The sequence below is a fragment of the Microcaecilia unicolor genome, chromosome 2 (assembly GCF_901765095.1).
Source record: "Microcaecilia unicolor chromosome 2, aMicUni1.1, whole genome shotgun sequence".
NCBI lineage: Eukaryota > Metazoa > Chordata > Amphibia > Gymnophiona > Siphonopidae > Microcaecilia > Microcaecilia unicolor.
The window spans coordinates 596,316,889-596,331,881 of record NC_044032.1 but is presented as its reverse complement, the minus strand read 5'-3'; the positions used below and the strand labels follow the sequence as shown (position 1 = coordinate 596,331,881).

The 14,993-nt window shown below is 43.3% G+C and overlaps 1 protein-coding gene across 2 annotated transcripts in view; it reads right to left on the bottom strand.

The window, feature by feature from the left end:
• Positions 1-14,993, bottom strand: part of SPOCK3 (SPARC (osteonectin), cwcv and kazal like domains proteoglycan 3) — a 493,521-nt gene that overhangs the window by 267,949 nt on the left and 210,579 nt on the right. For both annotated transcript variants that reach the window (XM_030191577.1, XM_030191578.1), the window contains one exon: positions 12,479-12,593. In XM_030191577.1, the coding sequence (XP_030047437.1) occupies positions 12,479-12,593 (115 nt within the window). The remainder of the gene's footprint in view (positions 1-12,478; positions 12,594-14,993) is intronic.

The window sequence follows — 14,993 nt, the reverse complement described above, 5'->3', positions numbered from 1 at the left end:
CCTAGTGAGACACTGCAGGTCAGTGAGGTCTAAGAAACTGCTATGGAGCCTGAAAACTCTGGGGCATGCGTTCCTCCTGTGGTGCCTCCCCTCTTCCTCCAACATGTAAGCCACCCGTGCATTTAGTGCCTCCATTTCCCCACACTACAGGTGCAATGTGCCACCAGTGCTCACCTCTCCCTACCAACTTGGTAAAACACAGCAGGAACAAACAGAAGCTAACACTCACTCTCCCACCACAGACAAACAATGCAGTCACACACAGCAGAGCCACACTGCATGCACTCCTGCCACACCCTCTAGCCAATCACTCTCCAAACAGTCTTCACAAACACGGTACAGCAGTACACAGGACAATGTGTCAGGATTCTCGTGGAACCACTGGGTTAGTGAGCCCTTGGACCACTGCTGAGGAGCGGCAACGACAGGAGAATCACCCAAACATAAGACAACGCAGAACAGATGTACCGGCAAACCCAGGACTGGAACTACCAGACGGAAACTGCAGGCGAGGCAACGCAAGCTGGAGCAAGCAGGACAGGAAATCAGCCAAACTTCACGTGCAACTTGACCGCTGTTCCTCAGGAGTTGAGCCCCTGGGTAAAGGTGGCCGGCAGGACTTACCGGATAGGGCAGGAAGTCAGAACTGCAGGGATCAGCAGCCGGCCAGCAAACAGCAGATTTAACCACACCGGGGTCCCAGACAGCAGCAAGCAGAGAAATATTCCAGGAACCAGACAGGGTCAAAGGCAGGCAGCAGACAGTAGAATAAACCAGTAAACAAGCCGGGTCTAGGCAGGCAGCAGACAGTAGAATAAACCAGGAAACAAGCAGGGTCAAAGCCGCTACTGGGAATAGCACAGAAGCACTGCAACTAACTCTCACCAAAGGAAACTCCTCTGAGGAGGTGATTAATAAAGGCAACATACAAGGGAGTTCACCAGGTACGGGTACTGCTTAGCTCCAAAAAACTCCCAAAATAATCTGGAAGGTTGGAAGATCCGGACCGGACCGGAATATCTTCTGGAACATGGGAAACAGCAAGCAATCAGTCCATAGCAGCCACTAGGTCTAACCACCGGGGGGGGGGGGGGGCAGGTGACTGAGAGCAAGGAACATGGGCACAACCCTGATACAATGAGACAAACAGAGACTACAAACAGGTAAGGGAATGAACTATGAACTTGGGGACAGTGAATGGAGAGGGATAGGGGGAGGGGATGGGGAGATAGAGGAATCAGTAGTGGTGCCTGGGTTTGGGGGCTAGAAGGGGTAGGTAGGGAAAGGTGAAAAGGTAAAACACAAATGAGGCAGGTGAGGCTGAAAACGTTCCGACCACAGCACACAAAGGTAACAGGTACTCAACAAACTCTCAGCTTTCTCTGCAAACAACAATTCAGCTTTCTCTCCCAACAACGATCTCGCCACACTCCAACTCCCCAAAGTCGCTAATGGGACTAAAGACGATTTCCCCCTTAATCTGGTTGCTTTTATTTCAAGTCTAACTAATGATGGCCATTTTCCCGCCCATGCGAAACCATTTTGCTAGCCGTTATACGTTGGAGGTTCCCATCTCGTAAAGCCGCCCCTAACACGCCCCCTGTGGGGCCAGCCATAGATGGCTGTCCTCGCGTTGACGCCGCTCTTACGGCCCAGATTCGATTATTGGATTTAGCTGACCTTCTTTCACGGGACTGGCCATGTGCCTTTTGTGTCGCTTTTTGCCCGGCCTTCTTGTTCGAAAATAAGCAGGATAGCCACCAAAACCAGAAAGGACTGTCTAATGATGCCACCAAGCACCATAAGCAAATGCATCAAGAGATGTTATACATGTAGCTGTGGTAGCTGGAGCTATAGATGTGGATATAAAAAATATGGAGGCATCCAGGCCACCACTGTAGCAGGAGTTATAGAAGTAAGAGTACAGTTGTATCCATACAGGCAACTGCAGTAGCTGGTGCCATATAGTCAGCTTTTGCAAATGCCATACAGGCGGCCATGGTGTCTGGTGTTATAGAAGCACTGTGGTGGCTAGTATAATACTGGTGAGTGCAGTGGCTGGTGTAACACTATTAGCTGCAGTGGCTGATGTTATACAGATGCTGCAGTGGCAGAGTAATAGAGGTTGCTATGGTAACTGTCATTATACAAGAGGCCACTGCATATGAAGCCACATGTTTTCATGCTGCAGTTGAAGCCATATCTACAGATGCTGCATGTAATATAATAGCTATGGCAAGTACATGCTGCATCTAATACCCTATTTATGTGGTCAGCTGCTTCCTGAAAAGCCACACAAATGTGCACCCAATGTCCCACAGACAACTAGAATATCTGATGTCACATAGTGTCACATCTGTGGCCGTGACCACCCTCAGCCTTACCTTCTTTCTGGGGGTCAGCAGCTCTGCTGGCTTCTGTCTGTGTTTGTGTTAGTCTTGTCTCTAGTCTCTGCGCTGATTATCTCACTAGACCTCACCTGTGTGGGCTATGCCTCCCTGCCTGGCCAGTTTCCAAGATGGCTTCCATCTGTTCTGCTCCAGTTTCCAAGATGGCCCCTCTCTGTCTTTCCTGTGGGCTCACTTCCTATGTGTGTCAAGCCTCTCTTTGGTGTCAGTGTACTTCCTGCTTCTGTCCTGCTGCTGGTGACTCATCAGTGAGAGCCTTCATAAGGAAGTGCTGTGCTTGCAGTCAGGGCCTTTGCATAAGTGTTATGCTCTTAGGCCAGGTCAGGTTAGTAAGTGTCTGCTGCACTACTGCTTAGCCTCTCTCTGGGTTACTGCCCAGCTTCTTTCTGTGTCTGTGTGTTTGTGTCTGTTGTCCTTTCCTTGGGGGGTCTTCCCTGCCACTATCTGTCTGTGGACTGGCTTACCCTGTGTTTGGGGTGAAGCCTCTGCTCCAGGCTTACCCTGTGTTGGGGTGAAGCCTCTGTTCCTGGCTTACCCTGTGTTTGGGGTGAAGCCACTGTCCCTGGCTTACCCTGGGTTGGGGTGAAGCCCTTGTCCGGGTTGGTTCTCTGTCTGTATGTGAAGTCTCAGCCTTTGTGAGTTCCCCAGTCAGTGTGTGGAACGGCTGTGGCTTCAGACCCTTGGCCTGTTCTTCCTGGTTACTCTGTTTGCTGTGCTGCCTGCCCAAGACCCTTGGCCTGTTATTCCTGGTTTGCTCTCTGTAGCCTGAACCCAGCCTTGCCTAGCCTGTGTGCCTACCCTGCTTGTATATCCTGAGGGTATATCCTGAATCCTGTATCTGTCTGGCTAGTGTGTTTTCCTGGGTGATTATTCCTGTATCCTGTCTCCTCCTAGCTAAAGGGTTTACCCTGTGGGTATTCCCGGATCCCCGTTTAATCTAGTGTGTTGCTGCCCTAGTCCTTGCTCCTGCTAGCTTCTGTATGCCTTGTGTTCCTTGGTCTGTCTTCTGGGTCTTGCTAGTGGCTGTGCAGCAGCACACTGTCTGAGTCTAGTTCCGTGCCCTGTCGCCCTCGTGTATCCCAGACCCAGGGTGGGTCCTCTGGATCTTCAGTTCCTGCCTTATCCTGCAAGTCCTGCCGGCCGCCTGCACTTCGGAGCTCAACTCCGGAGGAACAGTGGCTAGGTGCAGGTGAAGCTGTTCCTGTCTCATCTGTTCTAGTTGCCTGCCTTGTACTACTCCAGTCCAGAGTTCCAGTACTGCTCTTCTGTGTTTCCAGTCCCGAGGTGGTCTTGCCTGCCGCTGCTGCTCCTCGGCAGTGGCCCAAGGGCTCACGAACTCCAGTCCTGCCTCGAGGACCTGACAGAATGCCAAGGCCCTCGAGAACTCAACACATAGGGAGCTTTGCAACTGTACCATATACACAGTTTCCATAACTGACTCAGACAACTGCTGGAACTATGCTATACAGACAGCCAACAAATATACAGAGTGATAGAGTAGCCATGCTACACAGCTAGCTACTAGAACAGTGCTATGCAGCTGACTTGGAATGCTATGACATGTAGGCAACTCTGAAGAAATTTGACTATTTCATCTACACAATGCAGCTGATTGTGCAACTGTATAAAGACAGATGGTTGCCACATCTATGAAATACTGGTATTATGCAATCCAGGTGGTTGTTGCAAGGACAGAAAATAGGCAGCTGCTTAAACTGAGCATTTATTTACTATGGAAATGACCCAATTGCTGCAGCTATGCAAAGCAGGTGACTGTTGCAACTTCACAAAAAAGATGGTGATAGGAGCTGCATAAGTGAATGTTGCAGAACAGCTAAATCAGCAGCCGCTTAGGAGAGTAAAACAGGTGGTTGCTGCTACTGGGAAGAAACCCAAAGGAGTGATGCAATTGTGCAATATAAGTTGCCTGTGCCACTGTTCAACCAAGATGGTTGTTGCAAATGGGCCACATAGGTGGCCTGTGCCATTGTGCCCCAGGTGGATGCTGCAACTATACAACCTAGGAGGCTGGAATTCTGTGAAATACAAGTGGGTGCAGAAAGATTGCAACCCAGGTGGTGGGTGCCATTGAGCAATCCAGGTAGCAAGTGCCACCATGCAACCCAAGTGGTTGACTGTGCTACATAGGGGCATGAAGCACAGGAAGATACAGTAAGAGTTGTGTACTATCTGTGTAAGTCAACTACAGTTGAATGGAAGAACTGTGCAATTGGACAACTGAGCCAGCTATGAATCATCATTGGCTACCAAACTTCTTTGGCTGTATTATTTCCATAACTAAATAGTGCTATCATGCTGAATCTAGTAAGCAGCATAAGTAGCTCATGCTGAAGCAGATTATGCCCATCTAATTTTGTAGAACACAGCCAACAGCTGAACTGTACAGCTTTAACCAGATACAAAATGTAAACAGAATGAAGAAACACAAATATATTTACCTTTAAAAAAAGCTGATTGGGACAGCACTATGCATAGTTGAACAATTCAGAATTTTTTTTCTTCAAAGGGAGCTTATGCCAAAGAAGGTACCCCCAACTCAACTGAAAACCAGTTATTAAATTGGGTCAGGAGAACAAGCATGAACCCCAAATGGGATAGTTAAAGCTAAACTGAAACTAGTTAGAAACCAGATCAGGAGCAGGGCTGTTAGCCCATCATATATTCTTTTGGGAGACAGAGAAATATTGAACATTGTATGTTGCACGATTCCCTTAAGGGGCAAATCAGTTGAGATCTATTTTCATTCTCTGTCTCCATCCATTGGTAGATAGCATATTTGTCTGGATTGGTCTGATAGGATGCTAAAGAACTAGTGTGTGATAAATGCAAAGACTATGTGGTAAATGCAGGAGGCATGACCAGAATCTGCCCTGTATTTAGTGCACCTACTGCACAGACACTGTATTTCAGATAGTGACAGATAGAGTGGGAGCACCCAGCTTGTAATGCAATATAGATACAAATCATAAATAAATATATAAAGTACTGCCACTGTGGTGGGACCCCCTATCTCGACATCCCCCCCCCCCATTTGTTCCTGACACTTAATTTTACCTCTCTGTAACAAATCATCAACCCTAGCATCCCCCATTCCAAGTCCCCCTACAGTCTCCATTCTAAATTTCCCCCAACATCTCCACATTCAAATCACCTTACCAAACTGTCACACTTTGGAATGATCACCCCGCTCCCCCAGAGATCAATCCCCATGTGGGCAGTGGTTATACTTGGGGACCCTGGGTTTTGACTTGGAGAAAGGGGATAAGATATGAGGATTGACCTTATAGGGGGTGATCAGAACAGAGAGGGTGATGATGATGGAAATTTCAAAACTACAGGGTAGTCAAAATGAATGTATATCAGGAGGAGGTATGCTGCAGTGGCACTTGTAACTGCAGCCATGCTACCAGACCTCTGATAGTAGGGCTACACTTAATGCCACCTCTTGAGTTGGTGTTAAGTGCAGCTGTACTAACAGCATTCATGACAGCTAGTGTGCAGTAGTAATCTGTGTGCTAGTTGTACTGCCCCTATCTGCATTAAGTGACTGGTATGGGGTTTTCACATGCTGGCTGATTTAACTAGGGCTAAATTTCTATTAAAACATTTAATTGTTAATAATCACATAATGAAAGCTATTTTATTTATTTATTTTACCACTGCAGCTATTTGTGACTCTGGCTAAGTCACATGGCCCTCCATTGTCCCAGGTACAAAACAATTACTTCTATATAATATGTAAACTGCTTTGTTTGTAACTACAGAAATGTGGTATATCATATACCATTCCACTTTCCTTCCCAATAGGACTGTATCTCCCTCCCTCCAACCTCAGATCCAACATCCCTCCCTTTCTTTTCCTCTCTCTCCCCCCAGGTCCATTATTTCATTTCTTTCCTGGGGTCTATCTCTCTTCCCTCTCTCCCTCCTGTTGTCCAGCACCTATCCATCCCTCCCCTCCATGTCCATGAGCAGCAACACAAATTTGGTGGTAAGCAGCACCAAGCTCTTTTTTCGGTTGCTGGAGCTCACCACCTCGGCCAGAGCTTCCACTGGTGGCCCCTTCAGTTCTACTCGTGGATCTGTAGGACAATCCCCTCCCCCTTCTTGGAGTTTGGCATTTGCCCCCGCCTCTTTATCCTCCCTTCACCTTGTTGGTCTACCTTAAAGTTGGGATTTCTGCATGGGCAGGATGCGTCAGAGAGAAAGCTTCAGACTAGGCTGAAGGCAGCATATATGCAATGCTGCCAATGCTGGGGACCAACAGAAGACAATCTTTAAGGAAGGATGGTGATCCAGGGGGAGGGGAAGTTGATGTTGAATTGTGGGTGAGGGGAAAGATGCCAGATCACACCAAGAACAAGGGTTGGGAGTGTAAGAGAGCAGACGAGATGTCAGGAGGAGACAGGAGGCACTGCAACATGATTTATTTTTTAAATCATGATTAATAATTAATGCATTAATGACAGAGGGCCTCTTTTCTAAAGCTGCGCTGCCGATTCTCGGTGCAGCAAATGAGAGGAAGCCCATTCAATTCCTATGGGTTTCCTCTCTTTTGCTGAGAGGAATCACTAGCGTGGCTTTGTAACAGAAGCCCTGAGTTAACTGCAATTATCTTGCAGGCCTAGTTTTGATGTGCATTAACAGACGAATCTGCACTAATTTCTTATGCATGGTACAACCTGCACTAGCTACTTAACAGAGTTTTTTAAAAAGGACCCCCTTAGTCTTTTAAAACAATAATTTAAAAAATCATGAATACAGATCTAATCTGCTACTAACAATTCTAAAAATGTAGGCATAAATTAGATTTTCATGAGCTCTATTTTCAAATGCCTATGAGATTTTGGTTTTGTAGACCATGAGATATTTTCCAACCACAATGCCCATGGAGCAAAACAGTAAATTCCAATCCACAAGGGCTTCACAGAAGACAGATTTTCAGAATATGCGCAATGAATATTCATGAAATAAATTTACACATATTTCAGGGGAAGGAAATGGCCCAGTGGTTATATAAAAGACTGAGAATCAGGGAAGCCAAGGTTCAAATCCATTTCTATAACTGAAATCCCTTGTGACCTTGAACAAGTTACCCTATCCTCCTACCTCAGCTATCCACTAAGTTCCTTAGGGCAGAAGAATACAAGATCTTTCAACTTGCAACTTTTAAACAACAAGCCCTATGGTGTGCAGTACAAATTGAATTTAAAAATATAACCACATCAGAAGTAGCACTATAAAATAAGCACTATCATTATATATTTGGGATAGGAGCCTGAATTTTTCATTGTTCTGAAAACCTGTCCTGTGTGCAGACTTCAGACTGGAGCTTGCTGCCCATGCTACAAAGCACTTTGGCAGCTGAGAAGAGAGAGTTGCCACAGGAGAGAAGTTGTCATTGCAATACTTCACAAACAATTAACCAAATGAGATTTGGCCAGCAAATCTCCATCACAATCAAGTGACAATCAATCAAGACTATTTTTGAGTGTGCACAACCATTAAAAGTAATGGGATTTAAAAAGAAAAACAAAAAATAGGGCTCTTTTATTAAAGTGTGTAAAACATTTGCAATTACCATGTAGTAAGTAGGCAAATTACTGCATGTTAACTGCAAAGTCTCTGCGGTAACTGTAGGGGACATTCCTACCATCCACCCATGTAATTATCACAGAAGAGAAACCTTTGCCATGCATTATGAGCAATGACAGTTAGTGCAAATTCATTTATCATCTCCTATTTAGAAGGCAATGCTTGCATCTACGCTATTGTAGATTCCCTGATGATCAGGTTTTTAAAGTGGTAAGATGGAACAGATCACGGTATATGGGTTCCCACACCAAACATACACCACTTAGGGAATTTACAGAGAAAATCTGAGGAAACAGTAGATTGCTAGTATCATATATTGTGCAATTAAGGGCTGTCAATTTGTTTCCTCAGATGTTCACATTTCAAAGAGCAATAAAGTCTTTACAGACTAAGGGACTAAGGGCCCTGTTTAGTAAGGCATGCTAGCGTTTTTAGCACACGCTAAAATTTAGCGTGCACTATCGCTAGAGACACCCATATATTCCTATGAGTGTCTCTAGCATTAACGTGTGCTAATTTTTAGCACATGCTAAAAATGATAGCATGCTTACAGCGTGGTTTAGTAAACAGGGCTACTATGGGGTCTTTTTACAAAGGTGCATAAGGGCCTATGAGAATCCAGCACATGCCAAATCAGCATTAGCACCTGGCTATCGCGTGCTCTGGATAGTAATTCTGAATTTGGCACGTTCCGAAAACACTCGGTAGCACGTGAGACCTTACCACTACGTCAGTAGGTGGCGGTTAAGGTCTCAGGCCAAAAATGGACACACACTGGTTTTTATTTTGCTGCACATCTATTTTACAGCCCATTAAAATAATCCCTTTTTTCCAAACACGGTACAATAAGGGTCCAGTGCACACCAAAAACATGCACCCACACTGCCACAGACCAGATTTTGGCACATCTTTATAAAAGGTCCCATAAAACTGTAAATTAAGTTGGTTTATTGCACAAAATTTGTTAAAATTCTTTAAATGTTCTAATAACTACAATTAAAATTTATTAATACAATTAAAGCTATATATATATATATATATATATATATATATATATATATATATATATATATATATATAAAACTAGGTTTAAAACACAGCTGTATTAAAACTTATTAAAGTGTAAATGATCTTTCTATTGCACTATAAGGAGCCCTTTTACAAAGGCGTGCTAGGCTCTACATGCATGCAGCGTGTGCCAAAATTAGACTACTTCCAGGCTACTGCGCCCCCCTGGTGTTAATTTCAGATTTGCCTTGTGCCCATAATGCTTGGATGATTCATTTATTTCCTCCCATGCGCAGCCTATCCAGTGGTAATCGGCAGTTGGCATGCACAGAGTGGTCATCGCATGTTTGTATACGTTCCTACATTACCGCAGGCCACTTTTTATGGTGGCTTAGTAAAAGGACTCCTAAGTGTAAAGTGCTATTCACAATGGAATGTTCTCTTAACAACTTGTTTTCTTAGCCTAACCACTTCAAACAAGTTTTACTTCTCCAGAAACTTCAGAATACCAAAACTATCAGATAAGTATTTTTACTTTGTTACCCCTTTTGTTTCCTAAACATAGCTTTTTATTCTTTAATCTTTTCTAAAGAATTGACTCTTTGTGCCTATTTTTTATCTTTCAGGTGTACGTGACCCCAGAATGTAGATTCAGATAAGTGATGTAATCTCTGTAACCCCAACCCCCTAATTCAAATCACAGTCTCTGATGTCAGGTGTTGTAGTGTAGTGGTTACTTAGCTGAAGGCCTTCCTTGAGTGGGGACTTTGGTCTTTCTTGGGGTTGGTGCACCTGTTGCTCCAGCGCCATCTCCTCAAGGGTTCAGGAACCTTTCTGTTACCTTTTACTTTACATTAACTCAAAGGAATAAAACCCTAACTCCCTACTCTGATGTTAAGATTTTTTTAAAGTGATTTAAACAATGTAATCAACATTGTGGGCCTAACTGTACTGATTTTTCCTAACTAGTAGAGGAGCGCTTAGCTGTGGTGAATCAGGCTCCAGATTCAGGCAAATCACCCCAGCTCAAACACAGTGGGCCATGCACAGCAATCAGACAAGCTTGCTTCAGCACACTTTAATAGTGGGCCTGATCAAAGCAGGACCAAATCCTCTGATTAAGCACAGTTTAGTCTTCAACAATTTCTGTGACCATTTCTCTTTCATTCAGCATTCACTGTTTCAGACAGGAACCCAGTCAGTCTCGGCCACCTCCACTGGGTTTCACACCTTTTGAATTTTATTATTAAAACCTTACCTTTCTACACTCACTCTCTCATAGCATAGCTGTGTTATAATCAGGCTCTCTCTATTGTTTCAATCTTAACTTTTCTCTTTTTCCTCTTTACACACACAGAGCCCGTCACACCAGTCTGTTCTCTGTGTCTTCAGCCCCTCTGCCAACTGTCATGGCAGCTGTTGCCAAGGGTGACAGTGACTCCATCTTGGACCCATTGGAAATAATAAGGAAATAATCAATGTCTGAATTTTAATAGTTAAACAAGCACTAAATGTACCCAAATCTTTCATGCCACTGAAGCACATCTATCTCCATAATCCTATGATTTCAGATTTTAAAACCATAATAGTTTAGAGACTTCACACATTTTTCTTGAATAAATCATATCAAAATTATACAAATTCCTCATTTTGCCTTTTAAACAATTAAAACTAAGTCCCAGTTTCCTCCTCCATTGAGGACACTTCAAGAAAATAATTTTTAGACCTTCTAAATAGCCCAAAGCACAACCCTGGGATTTCCCCAATTAAATGCATGTTCTTTCCAAAACTACTCCCTAGTTTACCTAAAGAGGTTCTCAGGAACCCATAATTACAAAATGTTTACACAAAATATTAACCTTTTCAATAATAGATCCACATGACCTACGCTGACCAAAATAAATGCTCTAATATTTCTTTAAAATAATTTATCTCTCAAACCCATCCCTTATGGATCCACAGACCCCAACAATTAAAAAGAATTTTTTTAACAATTGTACAGAGCCTGAAACAAAACCACCAAAAGCGAGCTAAATAAAATAAAACAAAACAAAGGTCAGGAGACCTCTTATGTTGGCCTCCTAATGTCCTCCAGGCAACCCATGTCCTTCTTTGGGGTCCTGGTGGACCCCCAATGACCTCCAGGTGCCAGCGGTAGAAAACTACAAATGGTCTTGCTCCCTGGCTGGGCAGCCTGAAAATTGAGGCCCCGGCTTTACCTCAGGCTAATCGCAGGCCCCAGAGCAATTCTGAGCTTACACAAAAGTTTGTACATGCTCAGAACACTCCCAGCTCTGAATCAGGCCCAAGCAGGGGATTTTCCTGCTGGCCTGCTACCTCCGGAGCTCATTCCGTGGTCCTGCGGCAACACAGTTAGATGCACCTGAGTGCCGCTGGACCCCAAAGAGCCCTGGAGCCTCCCCCAGCCCAATATTTGGCCACTAATGTAAATGGGAAATGGCCCTGTGAAGACCCATAGAAAATCAGGATCCCCCAGAGTAACCTCAGACCCCAAATGGGTCACAAAGCAGTGTGGCTGATCCCGGTCAGCCCTGAAGTGGCCCAAAAATGGCATGGCCCACAAAAGGACCCCCCAAACCTGGTGACCCCCCCCAAATGGGTCCCACCAAAGTGGGCCAGAGCAAGACCATCCCCCCCCCACCCATGGCTCAGGTAAGCCATTTTTTTATTTATTCATTTTTAACCCACTTACACTGGCAGTGGTAGTTAGCATGTGGTAAGTTGCAATGCACTTACTGCAAGGCACTGTAGCAAAATGCCCTCATGTAATATGAAAAAAAAATGGTTTATTGAGAATGGAAGATGACGTAAGAATGCAAGGTAACAATATAGCACAAGCAGGTTTACAGTGGATCCCCAAAAGATCTTTGTCATGAGAAGCAACTCTTTTGTTTTTTTTTACATAATTGAGTTTAAGAAAGGATACATAGAGTGACATTTTTGAAGGGCAGACCTAACTGGAATGACAGGTTTTAGTAAGCCCATTAAGTATGTATTGTTTATTTCTCTAAGCACCTAAATAAGAGATATCACTATCCAAATCCAATCTACTTTAACTAGTAGTTAAAATCAATGCTTCTAAAGCCTATTTACTCTGTGTGTAATAATACTATGAGGCTAATTTTCGAAGCATGTAGACTTACAAAGTTTCATAGGTCTAAGGGAGCCTTTTACTAAGGTGTGTTTGTGTTTTTAGCTCACGCTACAAATCAGCTGGCACTAAATGCTGAAACAACCATTATATTCCTATGGGCATCTCAGTATTTAGAGCCAGCTGATTTTTAGCATGAGCTAAAAACGCTAGCTCACCTTAGTAAAAGACCCCGTAAGTGCTTTGAAAATGAGCACTTATAACTCACAGTGTGATTACAGTATTTCAAAAGCAGCTGACCATTCATACATCAATGTGAAATTAAATCATTTACCGGTGTGTAAGCTTTCGATGACTAATGCAAACCGTTGTCTGTTGATCTTGAGCAACACATATTTTATGACGACTGCATTTCATCTTTAAACAGGGATCTCTAGTTGGATCCAGGCCTAAAAATAATAATAATAAAGTTACAATTCCACTGAGAATACAAACATTTTAAATTAAATTATTAATAACCTGACTAAAACTATGTTTAATGTTGTTCACAAGTCTCAGTTTTCTTCTAAACTCTCCAGAAGAGATAATACCTTAAGATGGTAATTTTAAAAGTGCTATTCATATTTTGGATGTGCATAAACCAGCATTTAGATGTGTGTACAATTGACTCAATTGACTCTATACAAACATTTTGTACATGTGTGTGATGGCACACACATGTTGCTGTTTTGACCCTGTTGATCATAAAAGTTGATGTTTGTAAAATGGATGCTCCTATCGTACTTAAGTGGTGTGTACATGTCCATTTCTTGATGTATTTAAGAACAGGCTCTAAGTTGGCAAATCTTGTTCTAAAATAGCAGAACTTGACATATCCTGTTCATTCTAAAATCTGCCTCTAAATCTAAATGATGAGTAGAAATGAAGCAGCAAGAGTCCTCCTGCTTGTGTTAAAGTAACGGTCAGGTTTCATAAATGTCCCATAAACAATTGCACTGACTATTCTTTTTCACTTGCTTTTCTCTTTGAGGGGTGGGGTGGGGAACTTGTAAAACAGTCTAGTATATTCACTAAATAAAGACTGTAATATTTAATTGAGAACCAATAAAAAATATGCACAAAGATTTAATGTTTATATATTATATATAATTTGAAATCTAATCTACTTATAACAAATCTAGATAACGTTTAAAGACAATAACTTTTGATTTTTAGAAAACAATCACTTGATACATTGGGACCCTTTTACTACCGTGTGCTAAGCGGTTAGCATACGTTTTAGCATGCACCACCTATAAGTACAGGCCTATGCTAATAGCTACAGTACACTAAAACTGTCAGTGTTGTATAAATCCTGCACTAACTGCTTAGCATGGGATGGGTGGGTGGGGGACTTAGCAGGACATATGTGGAGATTGCTTGTGAACTGACATTAAGGTGTGGTAGGGAACGTGTCTGTGGAAACTGCAGAGGACATGCTGGACCCACTCCCCCCTAAGTAGCCCAACAGTTAGTGCAAGGCTTTGATCCTGGCAACCTGGGTTCAATTCCTACTGCAGTTCCTTGTGACTTTGGGCAAGTCACTTAGGGGCCCTTTCACAAAATGGCGGTAAGCCCAATGCAGGCTTGCACACTATTCTGAGACTACTGCCGGCCCAATGTGGCCACCAGCAGTTCCAGGTTGAGCGCGTGCCATTTCCAGGGAAAAAATTAAAACTCCAGAAATGGTTAGTGCAGCAGTAACCAGGTGGTAATCAGGCATTGCCATGTGCTGCCCAGTTTCTGCTGGGTTACTGCTGAAGCCCATACCGCCACCTCAATAGGTGGTGGTAAGAGCTCCCCACAGCATGGTCATGCAGTAACAGTTATCTTACCGTATGGTCATTTTGTGTGTGTGTGTGGGGGGGGGGGGGGGGGGGGGGGGTTAACCGCTGCAGTAAAAAGGGCCATGATGTCTGCCACTACCACAGGGTCCTTCTTCCTGCAGCTTGGTAAAAGGACCCCTTAACCCTCTGTTGCCCTAGGTACAAAAACAGACTGTGAGCCATCTAGGGACAGAAATAGTACCTGCGTATAATGTGTACAGCACTACATACATCTAGTAGTGCTATAGAAATGATTAGTAGTGGTAATAGTAGTTACCGCACAACCTTTGTACTTGCCACACATTAATTCTGGCTGTTAATATCCAGTTTAAAAAACAAACAAAATCCTTTTCGCACTTTAGTGAAAAGGCCTCACTGCAAATAAAGCAGAACGTGATTCCAACTTTATTGCAATCCTTAAAGAGGGAAATTTTCAAACTGTTCACATTGTTGGTAAGGCCACAAGTATTTTCACTTTGAAAATTACTTAGGAATAAATGACCTGAAAGAGACTTGCAACAACTTTTTCTGTTGATTCTTTTTCCAGCTAAAACAATGCATACCAAAATCTGCAATAGGGTTGATGCTCATGATGGGTCATATATTTGGCATTAAAAAAAAGGAAGTGGTATTGTATGAGTGAAGTTCTTATGTGCATGAAAAAGGAAAGGGTGTGATCATATGTGATGAACTTAAGGTTGACAAACAGGTAGAAAGAGCAAAAGCAAGAAGGATGATTGGATGCATAGGGAGAAGAATGGCCAGCAGGAAAAAGTAGGTGATTATGCTTCTGCATAAGGCCCTGGTGAGACCTTATTTAGTGGGTCTTTTACTAAAAAAATAGCATGTTATACATAGCAGGGCCCATAGGAATAAAATGGGTTCTGTAGCAGATAAGATGCATTAATTCTTAGTAAAAGATATCTAAGAGTATTGTGTACAATTCTAGAGAGCACATCTTCAAAAAGATATGAACAGGATGGA